This window comes from Mirounga leonina, unplaced genomic scaffold (genome assembly GCF_011800145.1).
Source record: "Mirounga leonina isolate KUSES-001 unplaced genomic scaffold, KU_Mleo_1.0 Mir_201, whole genome shotgun sequence".
In the NCBI taxonomy this organism is placed as follows: domain Eukaryota; kingdom Metazoa; phylum Chordata; class Mammalia; order Carnivora; family Phocidae; genus Mirounga; species Mirounga leonina.
The window spans coordinates 25,920,759-25,945,677 of record NW_023270504.1 but is presented as its reverse complement, the minus strand read 5'-3'; the positions used below and the strand labels follow the sequence as shown (position 1 = coordinate 25,945,677).

At 49.7% G+C, this 24,919-nt stretch overlaps 1 protein-coding gene across 3 annotated transcripts in view; it reads left to right on the top strand.

Annotated features, from left to right (window-relative positions):
• Window positions 1-2,965: 2,965 nt before the first annotated feature.
• The window catches only part of NTF3 (neurotrophin 3), a 67,154-nt gene continuing 45,200 nt past the window's right edge, over window positions 2,966-24,919 (top strand). The window contains exon 1 of one of the 3 annotated variants that reach the window (XM_035028421.1): window positions 2,966-3,170. In XM_035028421.1, coding sequence (XP_034884312.1) covers window positions 3,153-3,170 — 18 coding nt within the window. In that variant the 5' untranslated portion in view covers window positions 2,966-3,152. Of the gene's footprint in view, window positions 3,171-4,178; window positions 4,227-21,272; window positions 21,770-24,919 lie in introns of those variants that run through there. The other 2 variants (XM_035028422.1, XM_035028420.1) reach the window with 2 other exon arrangements.

Sequence of the window (24,919 nt, the reverse complement as noted above, 5' to 3'; positions counted from 1 at the left end):
ACCTAGTCCTGGATGGACTTCCACACGCAGCACTGTCTGTGGGGCATGAACTCATCAGCTTACTTCCTATACCATTAAGATCTTCCTCTATTTAGAAAAACGGATTTGCCAATAAGTCCCAATGTTCTGCAGTTCCAAAATGAATTACATTATATACAATAACCTTTTACTCTTTTAAAAATATATATACGTTTTCTACTCCTTTTTCTGGCCACCTTCTTCTTTGATCACCTTGCTATTCTCTTGGAAGTCAAGAGAGAGACCTGGGCATCTGTCCCTAGTCTTCTTTAGAGAGAAGAGAATCTTTTGTTCTGAAGTAGAAAGGAAAACAGTGAAGGAAAAGGCAGCTTGCTTGCTGGGGGGAGATTGTCTGAAAAAGGTCTTTCACAAAGGAAAGGACCAGTACCTCTCGGTTTGGAAAAAGTGAGGAAAATGCATCTTTTACCCTCTGTTTCTGTCTGGTTCTCTCTCTCTTCCTCTCCCCTTCCCCCCCCCCCCCCCCCCCCCCCCCCCCCCCCCCAAAGGCACCACACATATTTGGCAAGATTAAGGTGTCACCTCTCATATTACAAGGCCTGTTGATTGCACGCAAAGACAGACCCACCAGCGCAGGACAACCCTCCCCCCGCCCCCCACCCCAGTTGGAAAACAATACAAACTCTTCCTGTGATTGCCTAGGTCCTGGCAAACTGGCGGCCAGTCCGTGCACGGCATCTGCAGAACAAATCGGTCTTAAACAAATTGGGTCTTAAACTCACTGCAGGCTTTTCTTCTTCTTTTTTTTTCTTCTGATTTTTCAAATTTAAGTTTGCCCCCTCCTTCCCCTCCTCCCTCCAGACTGCCAGTGACCCAGGAGCGGCCGGCTGATCGGCCCGCACATGTTTTTAACCCCTTCCTCACTGCAGCAGGAGCCAACCACCTTTTTCCCTGCAACCCTCGGGTTACCGGTGGACCTGGAGCTCCAGAAAAGAGCCCTTAGACCTTGGCCAGTGGAGCTGTCACTGGGCCTGAATCCCTCCTTTGACAGTGGAGGCGGGGGGTGAAGTGCGGGAAGTCGGGGAGGGCAGGGAGGCGGGCCAGAGCAGAGGGAGAAAACCAGAACCCAGCAGATCACGCCCAATCCAAACCTTCATGGTGCTGTGTGCCAAGTGGAGGGAACAACCCGGCAGCTTAATCTGATCCGGAGGAGGACCTCGACATTTTGGCACGAGGGAGGCACTGAAGGAGGACCCCACTCTTCCCAGGGACTGCGGGAGCGCCGTCCCTGGGCCTCAGTGGGCGCTTCTGGCCATTTCGATGTGGCAGCCTCCATCTGCCAGGATAATGATGAGGCAGGTACAATCTTTCTAGTAGTACTCAGCCCCCAGACTCCCTATCCCTTCCTACCTCCGCTCGGACCCCGCAGCCTCTCTCTGCATCCCCTTGGCCTGATCTGGTAGGCACAGCGCTGATGCTTCTCCGTGTTTGACCAAATTCTCAAACAAGTCAAAGAAATTTGGATTTTTTGAACCTGGACCCCGGCTGAAACATAAAGTAGGTTGCTTCTTAGACACCTGGAGTGGCAGGGCAGGGAGGAGACTCGACACTTACTTGCTCCCCTCCCCCAATAGCGCGTGAGTCAAAAGGTCCTGGTGAGAGATGGGGCGAAGGGTGACAGAGGCTACAGGGAGGAAGTGGTGGGGGGCGCGGAGATGGACTCCGCCACGCCACTGCCGGGAGAGCTGCCCCGGAGGGGGTCAGGAGCGCAAAACTCCGCTCAGAGGCTCTACATTTCTCCTTGACCCCTAAGCGACACCCCCCACCCCTCCGCCCCGCGCCACTTCTCTCGATAGCAAATGGACGAAAGAAAGATGACTTAACTCGGTAAATTTAGAGAGAACGATCTCAGAACAAGTGGGGTCTAATGGGCAGCTAAAATTATCACGAAATAAGAGATTTTGCCCCCTCCCTCCCATCCTTTCCTTGAATAATCTACGGGTGGGGGAGTGAGCGTCACTACTTTCGGAGCGCTACTAAGAGGTTTGTTTGTGGCTTGCCTTTTCTGCTTCCCCGCTCGGTCCCCGCGTGCAGGCTGGTGGGGGCTGGATGGGTGCTCAGCTGCAGGGCCCCATCCTAGTTTGGAAGGAAGGGGCTTAGAAGTCGGTGTCTGGGTCAAATGGGAGTCTCCGATCCTTCCCTCTCTCCCTTCCACGTTCGCGTTCACTCTCACGCAAACACACACACACACACACACACACACGGCCGCCCCTTCCTAGGTCCCCTTGACCCCCGCCCCCCTACCTCTCTGACTTGCTGTCCTTGACCGCCTGCACAGCGTCCTGGGTACTGGTCCCTGAGAGCAGCGAGTTCGCTGGGGAACGATTGTCCTTGGGCGTGTTCGTGTTGTGGGGTGGGGGAAGGAGTGACGGGTGGGCTTGATAGGAGGTGGGGAGAGATCTAGAGCTGGAAGGGTCTAAGGTTTGGAGGAGGAGTTTGCACATTAGACCCAAGCCGCCGGGGGGAAGGGGCAAGAAAGGCCCTTCTGCCTAGAGAGGAAAATCTTAAATAAAAAGAAAAGAATAAGAAGATCAAAAAGAAATTTTTCAAGAAAAAGAACAAATAAGACAGGCTAAAGACATGAACATGTAAAATGTAGTGAAAAGTTGAATATTTCGTTTTTTTCCTGGATCTCTAAAAGGGGGATACTGAAGTATATTATTAATTTGGAAGTTTTTGATGTTTTTCTTTAAGACAGGCTAGGAGAAATGACCCCGTAGCCCCACTGGTCCCCCAGCCCCAAGCCGCAGGGGCGCAGGGGCGCGGGCGGGCGAGACGCGCGGCGGCCGGGAGCGGGGGCGGACGGCGCGGCGCTGAAGGGGTTAAGGCGTTGAGCGCGGAGCCATCTGGCCGGGTTGGCTGGTTATAACCGCGCAGATTATGTTCACGGGACTCAGAGTTGAAGGCTCCTCTCCCTACCGAGCAGCTCCGCGCGCGGCCCCGCGAGAGAGCCCGGCGCAACTACTTTCTTCCCTTTCCTTTCTTTCTTTCTTCTTCTCTTTTTTTTTCCCCTGCTGGGTAGTGGCGGCGGCGGGGTGGGGGAGACTTTGAATGACCGAGCTCGCGTCCACCTTTCTCTTCATGTCGACGTCCCTGGAAACAGTCACACGGATGCCATGGTTACTTCTGCCACGGTAAGAGGAGGCGGGCACGTTGGGTGGGCAGGTTCCATGGTGGGGGGCTGAGTGGGGAGATTTTCCTGTGGACTAGCGCGGGGTCCCCCAACTCTGCACCCCGCCCCCACCCCCGTAGCGCCGCACTCACTCACTTTCCCGGGCTTGTGCCTTCCCCGAAGTTTGCGCTGGGATCTGCCCAGGCCGAGGCGCTACCGCAGCCACCCCCTCCCCACCACAAACACACACACAGACACTCCTCCCCACCTCTTCTCCCGTCCCTTGGCTACCCGAAAAACCGCCCAATATCTGGGAAGTGATCAGGTTTAAGGGACCTGGATTGGAAATGGGGGCGGAGGCGAGGGGAAATAGGAACGACGGAAGGGCAGCAAAGGGATTCAGCAGAACCGCCCCCCAACCCCCAACCAACACACGCGTCTGCTCCTGCAAGAGAGGGCTCCCCGCGCATCCTGTAACAAAAGGGGGTGGCAGACAGATCCCGCGCGGGGAAGATGGGAGCGTGCCGCCGCTGTTCCCCGGCACGCGCTCGGCGCCCCGCTCCCCACACCGCGGGGTTCCCCGCACGCGTCCCCCTCCCCCGGCCCGGGAGTGGGCCGGGGGAGGGGACTCGGAGCTGCGGACCTGGACGCTGGCTTCCCAGTTTGGGGAGTTGCAACTCCTCGCCTTGCGCGGCGTACTTGTCCTGGAGTACCCTGCCTCTTCCGAAAGCTTTTCTCCGCAACGGCCACGCACCCCGGGCTTGTGGTGGCCAGCGCCCACCCCGTGGCTACCCCACCCTGGGTCTCTGCGCAGATGTTGGAGCTCCGCGCGCAGCCCGCGCATCTGGGACCCCGCGGGGGAGCGGCAGGCACGCTGGCCCGGCCGTCCCTGGGGAATTCCTCGCGGTTTCTCCAGGCCAGCTCTAGGAATTTGAGGCAGAGGTGCGGGAAGGCTGGGAGACCAGGGACCGGCAGAGCTAGGTTGGAGTCAGAAAGACCCTGAGTGGGCCAAATTACCCCAGTGCCCCAAAGCGCTGCTCACACTCCAAATGAAATCTGGGACGCTTGGGAGTTGAAGGTTCGGGAAAGGAGGGGTTAGGGTGGGGGAGGGGACTCTGTTGCTTTCGGGCACAAGTGGGTGCCGGGAGAGGAGGCGCTGCTGTTTTGCGGGGTGGGGGGTGGCGGGGAGTTTGGCTGCTGTGTTCCTCAGCTGCGCTTCAAATGCATGGCGCTGAGACCCTCGCGCCGAACCGGGTGGGGGCTGCCAACTGGTAAGGAGCACCCCCTCCCCCGCCCCCGCCGTGTCTGGGGGCACTCCAGGTGGAGGAAAACACCGACCTAGACCGCCTCCTTCCGACCTCTGACGGCGGTTGGCAGGTTCAGAGTCAGAGGGGAGGCGCAGCCTGGCCACAGCCTGAGCGGCGGGCTCACAGCAGGAGACGTGGGACACCGCGCTCAGGGGGACTTGTTTATGTGTGAGAAGAGATGAGGGCGGGAGCTGGGAGCGGTGGCCTAAACGGAGGTGGGTGTCCCTCCTGGAGCCTCTTGTTTGTAACTCACCGATTAGAGAATATGCTGGACGACTTGCTTTTTCATAAAGAGATGCCCTCTCCCACCCTCCAGAACAGAGAGCAAGAAAAATATCTAAGCCCTCTGCCCTAAACGTCAGGAGGGGAGAAAGTTGTAACATAGAGGGAACTTTGCAATCCGTTCTGTTTTCCCTACACTCAGAAATTCTCCAGTATATTCAGCTTGCTCCCCTCCAGCCCCCAATTCCTTCCTGACATGTCGCACAAAGGAAGTTGAGGGGTAGAATTCAGGGGACAAAATCCAACCGCCTCTGCCTTGGGCTCAGACACTTAGACCTGGGTATGGTGTTGGGAGTTGGGGGAGATGAAAAGAAAGGCTCTGTGAACAATGTTGGAGGAAAATAGGGAGTCTGTGGGCCTGCAGCAAGGAGAGTGTGAGATTTTGCGTTGGTAAGGACTGGATTGGAGGTGGAAGTAAAGGATCTGGTTCTGTGTGAATGGGGTCTGCTTTCCTATGGAGGGAGATCCAGGCCCCTTGGGTGCTCTGTGTGGTCAGGGAAGGAGTCTCCAAACCAGGGTGCGTGTACTGCGGGTGGCCAGAGAGCTGGAGCTCCACCCTGCTCTGTGTGCAGTGGAGGTGCTTGTTTCTGAGGAGTCTGTTGGATGGGCATATGTGTGACTGGCAGGAGATGAGAGCATGTGGGAACATAGGTGTAGCTAATGAGAAATCTGTGCCTGTGAAGGGTGTCTGAGCAGGAGGAGAGGTACAGTGTGTTGAAGACAGATGGCTTGTGCATGCCTGCACAGATACATGGAGTGGGCGTGGCGTGGGAGGGTGGCTGTGTGTAGGAGCCAAAGGTGGACGTGTCTGGAAGGTTGGGCTCCTGAGGATACCAAAGGGATATGTGGGGTGGGGGGACTATCTGTGGAGAGCAGAGTGTGAACTTTAAGAGTGTGCTTTGGGAAATTTGGCTGGGATGGCATTGGGGTATGCAGGGGATAGGAAAGTGGGCTCAGACACTCATTATGGAGAAACAAGGCATTTGCAAAGAAGGATGCTGGGTTGGTTTATGCCTTCTCCCTCTCCCTACCTCCTCAGAGAGGAAGGAATTGGAGAAGGCTTAGAATGAGGGGTGTACATTTAAGGGGAAAAGTCCCATGCATTGGCACTAGGTGAGGATCGGGGAGAAGGTCTACTTAAGATTGGAGCCAGTGGAGGAATATATTTTGCATGCCTGGTGGCAGAGACGCGTGTTATATTATGTTGGATGATGGGTTGCTTATTTAATAAAGGAATTCATTGTCACCAGTTAATATTGATTATTAATTAAAATTTATGGAATGCCTACGGGATGCTGAGTCCATTGCTGGGTACTGGAGCATGGCACAGTGCCCTGGAAAAATTCCTTCTCGGACTCAGCTGACTGCTGCAGTTTTGCCAAGAGGAACGAAGAGAGCTGGATGCTAGTTGAGGTTTCTTCAAGAACTATAATTCAGTTTCTAGAGATGTTTATGGATCTTGGGGACCAAAGGGAAGCTGACTTGAAATGTATCTGTGGTTATGTAAAAAGGGGACATAAAGAGAGGGACGATGTATGGTTTTGTGTGTTGGAGAGGCAGCTGAAGGGTGTTACTGTTTCTTGTAGGGGGTGTGGGCTGGCGATTCGGGGCAGGTGCTGCAATTCAGATCAGAATGCAGGTCCTGATACATTGGAGAATTGAGTTTCTGGGAATGTGCAGGACTCACTAGCAGGAATGAGACTTGATATGTGGAGCTGGTGAGGGAGAAGCTGGGATCAGGGAGCGTGCAGGTTGGGAGTGTTTGTTCACCTTTGATGTTTTCTGGGCTGTGAGCGTACAGCTAACCCAGTGTGCGTGTATGTGCTAAGCACACGCACGCATGCGCACACTGTGAGGCTGAGGTTAAGTAACTGAGAGAAAGCTAGCCTGAGGGTAGGAGGCATATATGTTCTGGCCCTCGTGAGGGGGTAGGGCGTATGTTTTTGCAGGAATTCTGTGTGCCTGAGGAAAGATGAAAATGGTCTTGGATGCTCAGTTGTGTATTTTAAGTATAAAAGGTATACATAGAACAAGAGCTGTAGGCTTCCGGGAGCATCTGGGGAATGAAGGAAAGGTGGAGTTGGTGGTGTTCTTACCTTAAGACAGCTAGTGAGGTCAGTGCATCAGAGCAGGAGGAGGGTGTGCTTTTGGCTACACATACCTGCTTACCTGGACCAGGTGATAGGGAACCTCATTAATTAGGTTCTAATCATGCAAGGGCATATCTTTGGGGAGACTTTATTTGACTCCTGACATTTTTAATTTTATGACATCGGAGCTGTGTCATTTTGAGGTCCCATCTCATTTTTAGGTGAAATTCATCCACGTAAGAGAAAGTTGATAAAGGCTTGGACTATTGGTCAGCAGATCCAGTGGCACATATTTCTGAAGATGGTGGGAATGCCTTGATTCTAGTTCAGCTGTGCCCCTCCGGGGCAGTGTGACTTTGGGAGAATGTCCGAATCTCAGTAATGGCTCAATGAAGAGAAAAGTTCACTCTTCTTTTTCCCCAAAACTTTGTGTGCTTAGGGATACAAAAGTTTTACTCAGAGATGAAATCTTGTTGAATATAGGCGCTGTCATGTCTGTGAACCACAGTAAAAATGGGATCTGTACCCCTTCCCAAGTTGGCAAAATAGTCTTAACACCCACTGCATGTCTACTGTTCACACACTGTGCAAAAAGAACTTCTATAACTGCCTCAGTTTACTCACCCAATAAACAAAGGCAACCTACCCTAGATTGCAGTTGATGGGAATCTGTATTCATAAAAGGTCCTTGAACTATTCCGAAGAAAGGTGACCCCCAAATCAATGTTCTTAATTATCAGAGACATTTGCCTGTTCCTTAACATGAGCTATGTAGACCACGACACTAAAAGAAACGTGACTTAGGAAACAGAGGAAATGGTGATGGCCCTTGGCATATTTGAATAAAAGAGGAGCAAAGTCCAGGCATCCTGGGTTGCTGTGAAGGTCTGTTTTTCTCTAGATCGTGGGTCCTTGGAGGCAAGAGCCTGCCTGGTTAGAGGCTTTGGGTTTGCGGAGTGCCATGCGCCCGACGCAGCACGTTGTTCCAGCGCCTTCCCCCAGAGACAGAAATGGAGGCTCAGAGACGCACGGGAATCCACTGAAGCCTCCAAGTCCTCCCAGCAGTCAGCACGCGCTGTCAACTCCTGGCTCAGAGTCAGGCTCCCATCCTTGAGTTCAGTGGCCATAAATAGTCAGGAGCTAAGCTATTTCCATGAGGCACTAAACCAATTCTGTTGCTTTTCTTGGCGAGATTGGGCCAATTAAGTTGATTGGAAGAGGTCACTGCTGATGGGTCTCACATTCCCCAGGCGGGACAGGCCAGCAGAGTTTAATTACATAACATTTCCCATCCCTGCAATTCCACTCCCAGATGGATCAGATGTTCAGGCCTCTCCACTTCCCCTCCATTCAAGACGACTAACGGAGTGGCGGCTTCTGCTCCAGGCTTCTCCAGACCTTTTCCTGAGCAGTTCCAGTGCTCTGGCCCCAACCAGTGGGAATGTAAATCCACAAGTTGGCTGAAGGGAGAGAGGGGAGTCAGGCTGACACAGAAGATCTTTAAAACCTACCACCCTGCCTGGAGACCTTACCAGCTGCTGTTTTACTCTTTAATGAGGCAGGCAGTTTCTGGTGGTGGAGATGTTGAACTAATGACCGTTGCTAGGGTTTTAGGTTTAGTTGTATTTAAAATCGAGGCTGTTGGAGAGGGACCAAATCTTCTGCTGGAGACAAGCGTAAGCCCCGTGTGGTGCTGCTGATAAGATCTGTGGATGTACTTTGTGCATGGCCAGACGTGTGCAGAGCGAGAGAGGAGCACGGGATATGTGTGTGCGTGCTGGGGGACACGTGAGCTCCGGAGTGGCCCTGGGTGGGCAGAAGGCATTTGCAGAGCTTATGTCATGGGTGGGAGGTATATGGCTGCCTGGCTCAGATTAGACAATCATCGTATTGCTTCTTGCAGAAGGACCAGCTTGTGGGAAAAGTTGGTAGCAGCTTCTTTAAGATCATTCGTATATAAAGATGTGTGAACTTTTAAGAAGTATGAGGCCAGCATAGATGGTATCTTGCTCTTGCCTGGACAGATTTCTATTAAGACAAAGGCTGGGCAAAGGTACACCTTACAGATAACTCACTTTAGAATGTGTGAAAGCCCATGTAGATAGCCCAAGATCTTTAAAGCATTTTTTGTTGTTCATAGTTTTCTGTAACTCAGCCTTTCATTCTACCTTAAAAAGCCAAGGAGCTAGAGAGTGCATGCACCCCTGGATAATCAGAATGCATTGGCTGTTTCATGTCCTCATCTATGCCGTGGTCCTTCTTAAGCAGTCTTAACTGGGAACTGCCAGAGGCTGGCTATGGCTCTAGGCATCCTCATAGGACAAACCTCTCTGAGTATAAGTGTGATTTAGCTGGAGAAAGGACAGATATTGAAGTGAAATTTGGTGTGGTCTGTTGTGATTGCTCACTTTTTTGACAGCATTTTTTAGAAAAGACCCAGTTCTTTTATGGATTTGTTCAGTCAGGGATTTTTGAAAATCTTAAGGTTCCTGTTCATTTAAGGCCAGAGCTGTAGGAGTAAACAGTAGCTTACTGATCTCAAAAGATCTCAGTCCAGTGAGGTAATGGCAGGCAGCACAAGGCAGCAGAAAGCCTGCTGACTTGGAGGTAGGGGATCACTCTTGAGACTGAGCTCTGTCACTAACTCTGTCACCGTTGTTATGTGCCTCGTGGCGTTCTCGCTAGGCCTTGATTTACCCATCTGTAAATGAGGAGGTTGATTCAGAAGATCTCAAAGTCCCATTCCAGTTCCACCATCCTGGGATTCTACAGTGGCCCCATCCTCCTACACAATCCGTGCCTTGCTTAGAGTGCATCTTGGCACACCCTAAATGAACTCCCGCTTTTTATCTTTGGGGAATGGCTTAGTCAAAGGCAGAAAGGCATGCAAAGAATTTGCCATAGTGTTTTGTTTTGGCCAAGAATGCTCGTGAAGTTGGCTTACCCTGCACAGTGCATACAGAGTTGAGAGGGGTTGGGTTTGGCTTTCGGTTAGGCCTGATGCTAATCATCAGTTTCTACACGAGTGCCTTTTAGTGTCAGTGTTTCTGACTAGGACAAGTACCCACCTTTAAGATGATTGATGATGATAATGATGCTGATGATAGTTAATATTTGAGTACTTACTGGGTACCAGGCATTATTACAAATATTGCATGGCATTATCTCAATGGCCAGGATAATCTCATTTCCAGATGGGAAGACTGAGGTTACCTGACATTGAGGGATATGTTTACAGTTACAAAACTAGATGTTGATGTGCTGACTTTCTATCCTGAAGCCTGTGGCCATCCCAAGTCCATCCATCAACTGCCAGTCAGATTGTGTTTTCTGCCTTCTGTGATGTCATCCAGATGAGAGATTGTTTGGTAGGCCTCTGCAAAGTTTGTCACCCCACAGGGTGACCTGCTCCACTGGAAGGTTCATTTTCATGTGCAAGACAAATGTTGAGGCTTTTTAGCCACCTGCTGGCAAGCATGTGTCAGATCTGTCTTAGCTCCCATCGGCCCTCCCCCTTCACTTCCCGTTCTGTTGACAAGGGAATCTGCCCTTCCAGAATGGGGGTATTTATTTAAGCCACAATTGCTTCCTTGTAAACTCTATAATATTGGAGCTGGACATCTGTTTTTGATCCACACGCCCACGAGAGGTGGTAGGTCCCAGCATTCTTGAGTCCTACGATGAGGGTTGCATAGAATCAAAGTAAAAGAGAATCTGCATGGAGAACACGAGGGTCCTTTAGAATTTGGAAAATGGTCTTCCCTAATAGGCTCGGGAACTCCCTCCATTTACACCAGGGCCAAAGTGGATGTAGATTTCTTGCTGAAAGTTTGGGGGAAGGGTTGCTGCTAAGGACTGGGATCCCCAGGCTCTGTTTGATGCAGAGCAGTTGGAGACCCCCAGCCCTGGCACTTGCCTGCCTCATGCCCCTCTCTGAGCAGTACCGGAAGTAGGGAAACGAGAGGGGTGCTTGGAGTGCATGTTGCCATCTCTGAAGGCTGTGACTGGAGGTTCTTATTCTTCTTTCTCCCTCCGCTGATTTCCCCATCACCACTCTCACTACATCTTCAAGGCAACTAATGAGAATGACTTTGTTCTGTTGCTGAAAGATATTTACAATGTGCAGATAACTATAGAACACTAACCTAAGGCCTGTGAGATTGTGGGTGCTCAAAAATATATGTTTATTTTATTTAAAATACCTTTTCACATGGGGTGGTGCTTTTTTTTCTGTATAAAAGGACATAGCCCTTTTATTATTTATTTATTTATGGAGCCAGGTCTGCAATGTATTGCCCCCTTCCTTCTCTTTCTAGGTCTCAGACCCTAGAATTAAAAAATATCCTCCCCCACAGGCTCTAAATTATCCCTTAGGGAATATGTATCACGTTTGTAGTCTGCGATTATTTTCATACTGTGTCTAGCAGACTTGCTACTCTGGGTGGTTCATAGGGCATGTCCCTTGCTTCCACTGGGTCCTGGAGGAGAATGCAGCTCTGGGAATCACCTGCATGCCAACAAGCATGTCCCACAATTGGGGAGGAGCCAAGCTCTCCTGACACCTAGCTTCTACCTGAAACAGCTTGCACCATCTCTCCTGGCAAAGAACTCAAACTAGCTGCGTGACCTTGAGCAAATCACTCTCCTTCCTTGGGCCTCTGTTTCCCCTTGTGGAAAAGGAGTGGACTGGACTCGCTAGAAGGTCAAAAGACCCCACCAGTTGTGACAGTTCACATATTCTGTGATTCTGCCGCTCCCTAAGCCTCACTGCGGCCCATGCCTGAGATTTCCAGGTATCCCTGCTGGCCTGCAGGACTTATGTGCAGAAACGTGGAGGGGGTGGAGGAGGGAATTAAGTTATGTGATGCCAGATAAGTTATTGAACATATGGATGAGTGTATGTTTATAAAGTGCTGAAGAAGCAACCTTGCCAGATTTGTGGCAGATCTTGGATTGGAAGTTGGGAGCATAGGGAGAGGTTTATATGGGCTAAAACTGTCTGTGGGTAGCAGAATTCAGTAAGCTCAATCAGAAGGATCCTGAGCTCGGAGCAAGAAGACCAGACTCCACCCTTAACTCCAGCAGAGATGAACTGTGCAATTTTCAGGGTTCCCTAAGCCACACCAGGTTTCACTTTGTTCAGGTGTTAAGTGAGAGAGTTGAGGACTACTAGTTTTGGTGATCCCTGAAGTCTTTCCTGCCTCATCCTTTATTGTGGGAATTGGGGATTAGTAGAAGAACCTGGATGGCTGGATCCATAAGGGGATATGGCTTAAATGTAAAGGGAAATGTCCTCTGGTTACAAGATGTCATGAGTGGCAGAAATATATATCTGTTCTTGAATTTGAGATCGCCCTGGAGGATATGTTCTGTCTTTAGAATGCCCTCCCCTCCCTCCTCACCAAGGATATGGAAGTCATCCTTCACATCTTTGCTCCACCATTACCTTCTCTGGGAAGCCTCCCTGCATTCCCCCCGAGAGCCCGTGCCTCCCTCCCCAGCCTCCCTGGGTTATAGCACTTAGCAGCCTGAGTTTCATTTGCATTTCTACTTTTCACTAGAATGCAAGTTCTGCGTAGAAAGGATCTAGACTTTTCATCTTTGTGTCCCCCAACACCTTGAGCAGTGTTTGCTACAGAAGTGTGTCGGTGAATGAGTGCATGACAGGTCATCTGTGAGGCAAGACCGTGCAACGCTAAGAGCCAGGCTCAGAGAGGTGACGCGCCTGGCTGAGGGTCCAGAGCTGTGTTCTCTGTGTCTCCTTTTGGCCTGTCCCAAGGCTGAGGTCATGATGCTCACTGCCTGCTCACTGGGAAAGGCTGTTCCTGCTCCCCTCACAGACTCCCCACCCCATGTTTTAGTCTGCCAAGCTCTTCTGCAAATTTGGGCTCTTGGTCACAGGTGAGTTGGGTGTCACTGCATACGAATTAGGACAATACATCTCTAGACGCTTGGAAAATACATGTGTAACGGTTATTCGATAAACATCGTGTTGGTTGCTGCTAAGTATCAGGCCCTGTGCTAGATGTTGGAAAAGATGCAGGTCAGTGCCTCACCCCTGACCTTGAGGATACAGGAGCTGGTGAGGGAGACAGGGGTTCCATCATTATGCTCCAGGGAGGAGCAGTGTGAGCATGGAAGGTCAAGTGCAGGGCTCCTGACCAGAGTGTTGTTTTTTAGTGTGAATGATGATTGGGAATCCTCTTGGTCAAAACACTCTTCCCTCCTGCAGGGCAGTGGCTTTCTCATCCTCGAGTTCCCGATGCTCCACCAAAGCTCTGGCGGTGGATGCCCAGAGCGCACTGGGAGGTGTGTTCCCCATGGTTCTTCATGGGGAGAGTTTGGGGCAGGTGCCTGTTGTCCAGGTGTTGGGGCTTGGTAGATGTGTAAGGGTGTGTGCTCACAGGTGTGCTTTTCAGAAGTTTCCCTGCTCCTGGCTTCAGTCCGCACAGACAGGGGAGGTGCATCTGTGTGAAGCTCACCGCTTCTCCCTGTAGCCTCCATGCATAGCTACTGTCTCTGTGACCACTTCTGACACAGGGACAGACTGCCATCTACTGTCCACTTCTGTCCTCCGAGTCCCTCCTGCTCAGTGAGAGCCTCAGCATTTTTTTTTCCACATCTTGTTTTTAATTGGTCCAGATACCAGGAGAAATAAAACAGACAGCAGATCCTTAGTAATACTTTCTTTGGAATTTATAAGGGGCCTTTAAAAAAAAATAACACATTTGTTAGATGTTTCTCTTGGCCACTAAACAGAAGTGTTGCTTTAAGAGGGCCTCCTGCCTTGCCTGATGCATCTTGGCCACCATGCTGGGCACCATGGGGAGCACCAAAAGGGTGAAAGGAAGGGGCCCTACTTTCAAGAACCTTGAAGTCTGGGAGTCCGGGGCAGAGGCAGACAAATAGACCAGTGGGAGTGGGGACGGGGGGCAGGATATGATTGGTAAGTGGCACATAAGTGGCAGGGACCACGGGGGCTTTGAGAGTCTGGAGGAAGGAGGAGTCCTTGTGGGCTGGGCTGATTAGCAAGACACGTGGAGCAGCACGACCGACCGAGTCTACTTCTAGCAACTCCCGGGGTCAGCGAGAGCCTCCTGAGGGAGCCATCTGGTGTCGTGGCACAGTCTCTGAACTGAGACTTCTGGGACCTACAGGGCCACCTGTGCCCTGAGGCTGTTGGGCTTGCTGTCCCTGACCCTGCCTTACATGCCACGCTTGCACACGGTGGGGGGTGGCTCCTGGGTCCAGCCTGTCAGGAAGCAGCAGCAGCAGAGCCCCACTTGGATCTTGTGCCGCGAGGGGCACCTCAAGACGAGCCTGCCTGTCCTGTGGCCCCACACACAGTGGGAGAGACCCAATTCCCCAGAGGAGTCGTGGGGGCGGCGCGAACACAACGCGAGGGGGTGAATGGTTTTGTGAGGTGTCTGTCACATCCCTCCCCTCCGTCCCTCTCCTGGACCTTCCTTCTGAAGATCCATCCGCTGGTGGTGCGTGAGTCAAAGATAGCACCCCCCGCCCTAAAAAACCTGTGTCAGTCCCCTCGCATTGGTCACAGCTCCCTTGTGGGATTCCCTTGCACTAGAATTCAGCTTTTGCTTTTATGAAGTTGTCATTGTTGTTTCTAACTATCGGCGAGTTTTCGATGGCTATGGATTAAAATGGGAAAAAGTTGTTTTCATCACTCACCCTCATACTCTTCTCTCTCTTCCTTAGCATTTAAATCATCACCAAGGAAACGTTCAGTTCATTTCATGTTCTTGTGTCTTGGGGGTGTGTGTGTGTGTGTGTGTGTGTGTGTGTGGCGGGGGAATAAGAGAGAAAGATATTTTAGATTGTGGTCTATTAGCAAGTCTAGGAAATCAAGTTAAATGTGGTTGGGTTACTGGCAGAGAGACCTCAGCTTGTCACTCTAATCCTCTGACATTCCCCTTTTACTTTTTGGCTCTTGTATGAATCGGGAATATGTCTTCCCAGCGCCCCCTTTGGTGTTTACATCTCCTTTTGGGGGCTGCCGTATAAAGTTACCGTCTGTCTGCTGCAAGTCTCCTGAGTCATTTGAGGGACCACTCCACAGAGGCACCGTCCAGGATAGAGCCATTCGAGAAGGTCCGATTTTTTACTAAAATGAAAAATGTGAGGGGTTTGGAAAAGGATTCCGGTTGTTTTTCATGTGTTTTCCTGGGGCACAGGGATGTCTGAGACTCTTGTCCAAAGAGAAGCAGTAAGCAGGGGCTACAATAGAGATAGAAAAGAAATTTCCTCTGAGATCAGCGAGTGTGGAGGGAGATCATCAGTACAAGCCAAACAACTCCAGGAAATAGCGGGGAGGCTTTCTGAAGGCCTGTGATGTGATTTGTAAGCATCCGTGAAAGCAGGAGGGGATGAGGGGGAAGGGAGTTCCAGGTGAGGAAGCAGGTGGGAAAAGGCCGCAAGGTGAGAAGAACTACAGTCAGAAGAACTGAAAGAAGCTTGGGTAGGTGGTACACAGAGCAGCCTGGGATGATGGGTACACAGAGGTGTGGAGTAGGCAGGAGCCAAAGACAGGGGGCTCCCTCTTTACCCCAAGGGTGATGGGGCACTACTGAAGACTTGGGGTCAGCCCTGGAGAACACCCAGTCAGGCTTTGGCTTCAAAAAAGATCACTCTGGCTGCAACATGGAGGCCAGCTCTTAATTTATAGCTGTGCAATGAAAGAATGACCATTGGTTGGATTGATGGAAGAATGAATGAGTGAGGGGACAAATGAATGAAATGCAGAGCAGGAGCATCAGGCCTGATGTGGGCTCTGGCTACTCTGACTCATGCTGGCTGGGGGAGATGATGCCAGCCCGGGAAGACGGGAAGACAGGGGGCCGTGTGCTGATCGGAGTGGCTTTGACTGCAGGGAAACAAGAACTAGACTAGGAATTCGTAATGCTCAGAGTTTAGGGTGGTTGGCAGGTTTTCTTTCTCTATGCATTTCCAACCGATTTTGATTTCATTTACCTTCAAGAAAGAAGGTGGCCTTCGGAGTGGCACCCCGGAAAATGTGGAACTGTGACTCCACAGAGGGGCCCGCTTGCACGGACCTTTTCACAGGTGCGAAGTGGAATGTGAACAGATGCTAAGGTTTCTGGGTCCCAGATTCCTGAACATCAGATCCACCTATAGATGATTCTTACGGGTGTGTGTGTGCGTGTGTGTTTCAAAGTCTCCTGAAAATACCCAAATCTACAGAACCTCTTTGCCAGTACTGGATCTGTACAGAGTTACTTGCAAGGTCACACTGTTTTTAGGATATTGTAAGGAGAGTGTGTGTGACAGTGACCCAGACGGACACGTGGCACATCACCCAGCAACTTGGGATGTGGGAATGCCAGAACTCCACTAGGTAAAGCCAGAGGAAGCCCAGGGGAACCTCAGGTGTCCTCTCAAAGGGCTTTGCTCAACAGAGACACCCCATCCCATGTTCTTGTTGTTGTGATCTCACTTTGCACTTGAAGATCTTTTAGCTTTGGCTCAGTGGTTGCTCTGGATGATACTCAGGCCAACTGAAGTTGTATATCTAGGGTTGGGACAGAGGCATCTGTACTTTTTAGTGTTCACCAGGTGACTCCAACAGGCAGCCAAGTTTGAGAACCACTGGCTCACTGTACCGGCTGGCGCTGCCCCGTCTGTGCCCCTCCTCACCCTCGGTGTCCTTGCGAGAATTCCTCACCTAGTTAAGGAGGGTTAGCAAATTTGGGCTGAGCTCTCCTACTCCCCAACTACCTCGCATCTGCTTTAGAAACGGGATGCCAGGAGGGCAGATCACGGGTCATCAGCAGATTGTGAAGCACCCCACCACCCCCATCTACTGGAGGGGGTTTTGAGGATGAATGGCGCAGAGTAGGAGAAAGCAGAGACCAGCATTCCCAAGACATGAATGCTGTGCAGGCACTTTTGTAAATGTCATCTCATTAGTTTCACCAACAGCCCTCAGAGGCAGATATTATACCAGGTTTCCACCGTTCCTTTAAGATGCAGAATGGTTTGTGGTCTCTGAATGATCAGATTTCTTGTACCGGTTCTTCCTGGGAATGTGCATACCAGTCAGAGACCCTCCTCCAGGCTTAGCTGGGGATCAGGGCTGCTGATTTCTGCAGTGATGGCTCAGGGGGAAAGGAAGCGCCTCTCTCCCCTCTCACTCTGCGATCCAGCCCAAGTGCCAGTCTTGGGATGGGGCTTCCAGGAGGTGCAGCCTGAGGCCATACCTTAACCAGCGGCTCTCTGCATCCAAGAAAGTAGTTGTTCTCTCCCTTGACATGTTCTTGTTGGGAAGCCAGGGCTCACAGAAGAGCCAGGGAGCAGAGGGTCAGAGAAGGAAGCTAAAAACCAAGGTTTGAAAACATGAATAAGGTCTGAAAAAGTTATGTTTCCAACCACATATTCCTGAATTGTAAAGTGGACCATCTGGAATCATCAGTCTCTGGGTTTCTCATTTACAAAAAGATATTACTGGGTACGCTGTCAGGCAGGCTGGGGCTGGACGTCTAACACCCATTGCTAAGTGCATGCTTCCGTGAGCGTTTTGGACCTGGGGTTCTCTGGATGGTGGAGAGCAGCCTGAAGGGGGTTTAGGAACTATGATGCAGTGGAGTGAGCCACATCGACCAGATGTGAAGACTGGGAAGGGGGTTCACGGGAGGAGGGCAGACGTTGGTGTGACCGTGGTCTGCAGCCCTGGGCCGTGAGGTGGGTACAGGCCTCATCCTGCACAGGGGACTGCCGAAGGATTGCACTGTCACAGCCAGAGACGAGCCCTGCAAAGAGCAGTGGAGGCAGGAAGCCCAGGGCTGTCTCTCTCTGGGTATCAAGTGGATGGAACTGAAGTCATTCTTGGCAGTGTGTAGCTGTCACCATCCCCTTTCAACCCAGCAATCACCTTCAACAGTGGCTTTTTTTTTTTTTAAGTCAAGGGACAGGAATGTTTCAAAGGAGAGAGATGAGCTGAAGCTTTTATTTCTGGACTCGAGGCAATTTATTTTGTTTTTCAAAATCCAGTCTAGACCATGTTCATAAGGGAACATGATCTGAGTAGAAAGTTGACACTAGAGTTGAAGAATATGCAGTACATTTGGCAGTAAGAGCAGATAAAAGTGGTCCTCTGAAGTCCCCCCTCCCTGTAGGATTATGCACAGGAGCTTCAGGAGAAAATGCTCCTCAGGCTATTTCTGCCTTAGAGGGAATGGCGAAGGAATGTAAACCTCATTATGGGGAACTATATTGAGAACTAACATTTAAGCGAGAGGACCCAGTTCTATTTCCACTTCTGTCAATCACTAATGGTCACAACCTCTTGGAGCCTTAATTTCCTCTTTTGTGAACTGGGATAATAAACCCTACCTACTTAAGGTAATTAATGCAGAGTTGCAAATGAGATAATGCATAGGAAAGTGTTCTGCAAGCTGTAAATTACTTTACAAATATACCTTACGGTTTAAACTGGTCTATTCTTATGCTAATAGCACATTGTTCTGTTTGAAAGATGGCTCTCCTCCAAGTCAGGCTGGGGAACTTCCAGAAGAAGACCCTGCAGCCCCTGGGAGTTCCTGCAAACCTTGGGAGTCTGGGAGGTAGCCTTCAGGGGGCACCAGGAGAAATGGGAAGGAATATCCCAGGTGCGGCTTGAAAGAATCGAGGTATTACTTTACGTCTTTCTGATGCTGTCACCTGGGGTATAAGCTCAGGGTCCTGCCATTTGTGAGGGGCAGCTGGTGGGACAGAATGTTGAGTGTGGACACGCGTAAGGCAGTCAAAATGTTGTCCAGGAAATTTGAGTTTATTTCAGTAGGCTGCCTACCCCTTCCTCAAGGCCAGTCACCCAGTTTGTGTCCAGCTGCTTGCTCGGTGTGATATTCCCTCCGCAAGGACACGTGTTTATCTGCCAGACAGAACTTCCTTTCCAGCACCATCGTGGATCTGGCTGCAGAGCTCATGGCTGACCTGCCCTTCTGGTGTATCTTCTTATCACTGTGAAAATCTCCTTGAAACGTCCTATTCTCATTTTGTGGATGAAGGACCTTATATTTTTGAGATTATGAAATATTCATGGTCCCCTTCTGATTGCTTTTTTTTTGCCCATAATTCATTTTCTTGATTGATTGTATATACATAAAATAGAAAAATAGAAAAATGATATTCCAAAGAATTCTGCCTCTCGCTCAATTTTTTTATTCTTCTTTTAACGGCTTCCTTGGGTTTGAGTTTTTCTGGTACCAGTTTGCTCTTTTCCTGGTTATGACTTTCAGGGCTCGATCCCAGGAACCCCGAGATCATGACCTGAGCCGAAGGCAGACGCTTAACTGACTGAGCCACCCAGGTACCCCTATGTGTATAGATTTGATACAGGAGGAGGAGATCTGCAGGGGGTACTCGGTCTGCCATCTTGAAAGGGATACCCTTCAAAGTTCTCAGAATGCTTCTGCCAGCAGAAACATCAAAGCCCATCACTGCAGCGGAGGTGATGGGGTAACAGCTAGACCACTTAGCTCAGTGCTTGCCCCACAGCAGGGGGGTTGGTGCGCAGGCAGAACTGTTCTCTTAGCTATATATTATTGTCCTTAAAAGTAGACCATCAGCCCGGTTTTAAATCCCGGCTTCACTTCTTAGCTATGTGGTCTTGACAATATCGCTAAGATTCAATCGCTTTTCTTCAGTGTGAAAGGACATCATCACATTGTTGGAAGGACTAAGTGAGACAGTATGTGGCACTCTGAGTCTGGAACATGGTCAAGGTTCAATAAATGTTAATTATGACTATCATGATTTTATCTTGAATGCTACTAATTAACCCGAAGGAAAAAAACAACTAGACACAGTGCCATCTTGGGGACCCAAGAGCAGGCACCGCAAACGGGTTTCCTAAGACGTTAACCAAGGATCCTGGAGGCCATTCTCTGTCTGCAGGATCATGTGGCTTCGCTCTCTATGCATCTGTACCCCCCACTATTCTAGGCCCAGCAACTGGCTGTCCCAGGGCCCCAATCTCAGATTCCTTAGAGAGAGATCCTGATGGGCCCAATTCGAGTCAGAGGTTCATGCTAGTTCATTAGCTGCGACCCGGGGAGTGGGGTCATGTCATGTAGTCCATAAATAACCTCAGAAGCCCAGCCTTTCAACAAGGGGCAGCTGTTCTCAGAGCATAGGCTTGTGGACCGAGCATTTACCCGCCAAGTTATCCTTTAAAATGGTCAATAAATCACGGCAGAACTGAAAACAGCAGTGAGGTCTGTGAGGATTCTCAGGTGAGGATAGATGGGGACAGTCGGAAGAGACCTGTCTCTTCTGGGCTGCTCGCGGTGCCTGTGCTGAACTGTAGGCAGAGTCTCTCCTTAGGAGCATCCGCACCAGGAAGGAGAGAAGCAGTTAACAAAATGCAGACTAATATGACAAATGAGCAGATCACACAGAGCATCCTGTTAGGAAAAGGACCGCTGGACGTGTTCCTGCAAGACTCTTGCTGAGCCTCAGGCCACGCTCAGGACCATCCCTGGTCTTTATCTTTGGGTAACAATTCAATCAGGGCGTTTACCTGAGTTGACAAGCATGAAACAAATTCTGCTTGTAGTTTAGGAAGGCTTGGTGAGGTTTGGTTAGGCGGGTTCTCCCCCTCTCCCTCACACGTGCTGTGCAGCCCCGGGAGCCTGGGGCTTGCCTTCTCGATGCTCAGCTTCCCTTCCCAAATACAGATCTCAGCTTTTCCCTCTGAAGATCCCTAGGGCTCTCCTCATAAAGAAAATGCAGCGCCTCACTGTATACAGGGAACTCCCAATTGTGTGAGCCCTTTACTTTTAATTCCCTGCATTTTCTAAGCTGAACACGGGATCAAACAATGAAGGCCTTAAGAATATCCAAGATAGCAAAGATTCAGATTCTTAAACCCTAGGCAATTAAGATAACCAGTTTCTGATCCCCAAGGAGAGTTTTTAATGGGATAATTTTGTTCAGGATTGATTAGCATATGGGGTTAGCGTTCCCTGCACAATCCCAATCCCCATGGCAACTCGACAAGACGCCTAGACATAATTACCCCCATTTTACAGATGGAGAAACTGAGACTCAGAGAAGTAAAGTGGCTTGCCCAATGGAGCCTTGATCAGAGGCAAGATCTGACTCCCAGCCTCACGGGCTGCCCATCGACCCTGCATCTCTTCCATTCAGGATTATGGTGGTTGTCTGGCTTCCTTCCATTCGTCCATCCTTTCAATAAAGCAACATACCTTTCTGTAAGAAATACACAATTTGGTTGAATTTCAAGTGAAATTCTTCTTTTATTGTAGCCTCTTATCTAATTGTAAGACTAACTTTTGAGCAGGCTTCAAAAGTCTCAGCCATTGTCTTCCTTCTCACTCTTCTCTCCGTTTTCTACATTAGTTGGGATTTTTGGTGATGAACAATTTTGTTGATTATGGAAGAAAAGAGTGGACATACTCCATACCACCCAACACTTGTATGTTTGAATAAATAAGGTGCAGTAGAAGACTCTCTCCATCACGTACCAGATACAGTTGAGGCTCCTGGAATGTGACTTGCTTGTCCCTCCGTGACACACACTGCCCAACTCTGTGGGGTTTCTCATGGGCATACTTTCGTTATGTTTCTCCCAAAGTTTAGGGTTCCTTTCCACCTTTGTTTGCCTGACTGACTGTAGGGGTGCTCATGCAGGAAACCTTCCCTGAGACCCCAAACAGATCTCCGGTTTACCATGTACTGCTTTACTAGCCCGGGCCCCTCTGCAAATATGGTGCTCGTGTTTCTGTCTCCCCTGTGCATCTTTAGGCTCTTTGCTGGTAAGAGCCCTATGCTAATCATCTTCATATTCACTAGGACCTAATTCCAGTGTTCAAGAAATGTCGGTTACACCGAACTGGACCCCAGGCAAACAAACTTACAACAGCACGATGGGTAAACAGAATTTGGTAAGACTCTTTTCAGCCTTGTGAGATCTATCTTTGTCGAGCACATTCTTGTGGGAAGGTTTGTGATCATTTTTTAAAAGGCTTCTGTTCTTTCCATGAGAAATTTCAACTAGGTAACTTTAAGAAAGGCTATAAAATCGTGGCTTTTGATTTCTGATCTCTAGGAATGTCTTTTGGCATTAATATTGACATTAGAAAGAGCTCTGTTGGCAAGTAATTCTTATATCAGTATCCCAAAAGATTTTTCTATCTAGAAACATTTAGTAAGCACCTGCTATGTGCTAGGCACTGTTTCAGGTGCAGTAGATAGAGCGGTGAATGGGAAAGATTAACCCTCTGCCCTCATGGAACTTACATTCCAGTGGAGACAATCCATAAATGCAGAAACAAACAAGCATATAAATAGATGAAAAAATGACATTTTCCTATGGGGGTCGGGACCATGGTAGACAATAAAACATAGTGATGTGAGGCAGGGGGAAAGGGAATTTTGGATTGGTATATTCAAGACACAGCGGGAAGGCTTGCGTGGCTGGGACAGAAAGCAGCAAGAGAGGCCAGCCAGATCATGTAAGGCCTCATGGGCCATTTACAGAGTTTATTTGTGTGATGAGCTGAAGCATGTAATGAGAAGCCAGGACCTCCCGGTGCCCCCCTCAAATATGTTGGGAAGCCAAAATTTTTTCCCCTCTCAGGTGTAATGGAAAGCCACTGGAGGGTTTGGAGCAGGGAATAATGTCATCTGGTTAACCTTTTTAGAAGGTTCCTCCGCCTACCTTGTTGGGGGGGGTGGGCAGGCTGTGGAGACAGCAAGGCCATCAGATGGCAACACGATGGGCAAGAGAGAATGATGGCCTGGACTTGAGTGGTCATGAATGAGGTCGAAGGAGCCAGAAGATGGGGATCTGTTTGGAAGCAGGGCTGGAAGGATTTGCTGATGGACAAGCAGCAAAGGGTGAGGGAAAGAAAGCTGTGATGGAAGAAGGGGCAGTCAGAGCCCCAACACCATGGTTCTTGTTGGCTCCTGGAGGCCTCCCAGGAAGAACTTGCTTTCCATTCCTGAGACCATGTGTGCCCCTAGCAGGAGCACAGGAGAAAGAAAAGCAGTCAGAATGTTCAGTATGCTTCATTTCTCTCCTCTGAAAAATGAACTCTGCTCAGTGACCTAATAGGCATAAATTCTGGTTCTAAAAAAACCACTCATTTGGCTGCGAGCTACTGAGTGCCTGATATGGTAAGGTATTGTGTCCTGTGCTGTGGAGAATACAAAAATGCATGGTTCCTCACCTCTAGGAACATTGAGTACATCTCAGGAAATAAGACATCCCCAACTAAACAAAACCCAAAAGAAAGGATTAGGGCAATGGGCATGTTGCACATGGAGGGCAGTTAGAGCTCCAAAGACGTTTGGTAGGTGGTTGAGGAGACCCCTGGATCAGGCAAGAGAGTTCTAAGGGGTGGATCTGGATGGCACAGTCAGAGGTACAGAGGTGGGGAAAAGCACGCAGTGTTTGGGGCTTGGCTGATGTGCCTGAAAGAGAGAGCTCGTGCACAGCAATAAGAGAGGCTGTGTCTCAGGGTAGCTTCCTCCACTGCCTGGGCATTGTGGTTTGGGCGAAAGGGCCGACTGCATCCCCTCATGGCCCCTCTCTTCCCCTTTTCTGTTTTTGGTTTGCATTATTTCCCCCTCAGAGTGTTCTTTGAACTTTCTAGAAACTCCTCTTGGGGTCTTCTCATCTGTTCCTACTTTAACACAATGCTCCATCTCACAGGGTCCCGCTTTGGAGGTTGTAGTGTTTAGAGATTCGGCTTTCCCGTAGTGCTGTGTTGTTTTCAGCCCTGTGCTGTCCTCCCAGTCTCAGGGAAGGAAGGATGTAAGTGTAGCAGTGGGCTTCACAGAAAATCCTAACACTTCTGAGTTCTGAGTTAGGGCCAGAGATCTGCCAAACCTGGCTTTACAGAGAGAAGAGCAAAAGCACTAACAAGCTACCCTCTTTGATGTCAAGTGCAAACAAATCATTTAGCTCCTCAGAGGGCCACCAAAAATAAGCTACTGGTCTGTGAAACCCTGGGATAATCCATCAGATTCAAGCTCTGTGTTTAGTTACTGAAAACATTCTTGCACACTCATATGCTGACGCACGTACATACAAACACACACATCTTTCTTCTTTGTGCCTTTTGCGAACTTCTGATGACTTCTCTCCTCTCCCGGAGGCTAGAATCCAAGGCTTATAAAAGAGACTTCTGGAAGGCTTTTCCTTCTGACTAGCCAGGGCACCATTTCTTTCCTTCTTTCCCCTGGAGAATCCTTGGCCATTGGCCCAGTGGTTGGGGCATGGGTCAGAAGAACCCTTGTATTCTGGGGGCTCATTCCTAAAGTCCGTGTGGAAATTTGCACTGTGATCTATAATCTGGCTGTGCCAGGCTTTGGGAGAACTCCATTTGAATCTTTGACCAATTTTGTGACTTCCAAATGGTCCTGGAAACGTGGGGACTTAGACTAGCAACAGACCTCCTTTCCTCTTGGCCTCTGCCATCCTTAGAGAGACACAGGGGAGGAAATGATGGCAGAGCTGCAGGGACACAGGTGAAGTTCACTGGATCATGTACCTTTTGTTAAATCCTGAAGTGGGAGAAACCAACGAGCAGATATTAGCTTTATTCAATGATAATAGAAGTGATCAGGGAGGGCGCCTGGGTGGCTCAGTTGGTTAAGCGACTGCCTTCGGCTCAGGTCATGATCCTGGAGTCCCAGGATCGAGTCCCGCATCGGGCTCCCTGCTCAGCAGGGAGTCTGCTTCTCCCTCTGACCCTCTCCCTTCTCATGCTCTCTCTCCCATTCTCTCTCTCAAATGAATAAATAAAATCTTTAAAAAAAAAAAAAGTGATCAGGGATTCCTCCGACTTCTCCTGGGGTTGGATACACTCAAGTGAGAAAAATTCTGCTCTTTGTCTTAGTCGGTAGGAAGCTCAGTACGCGACTACAATGCTGATGTTTCCTCATTGCTGGGGATGAAGCCCCGTTGCCTCTGCAATTTCTGAATGGTTGCAACCATTTCTTACAATTCTTTGTGTTATCACTCAGACAAGAGTAGATTTGGCTCCTTTAATCTCAACATAATGGTAATTGGTAGTATCTATTGAAGT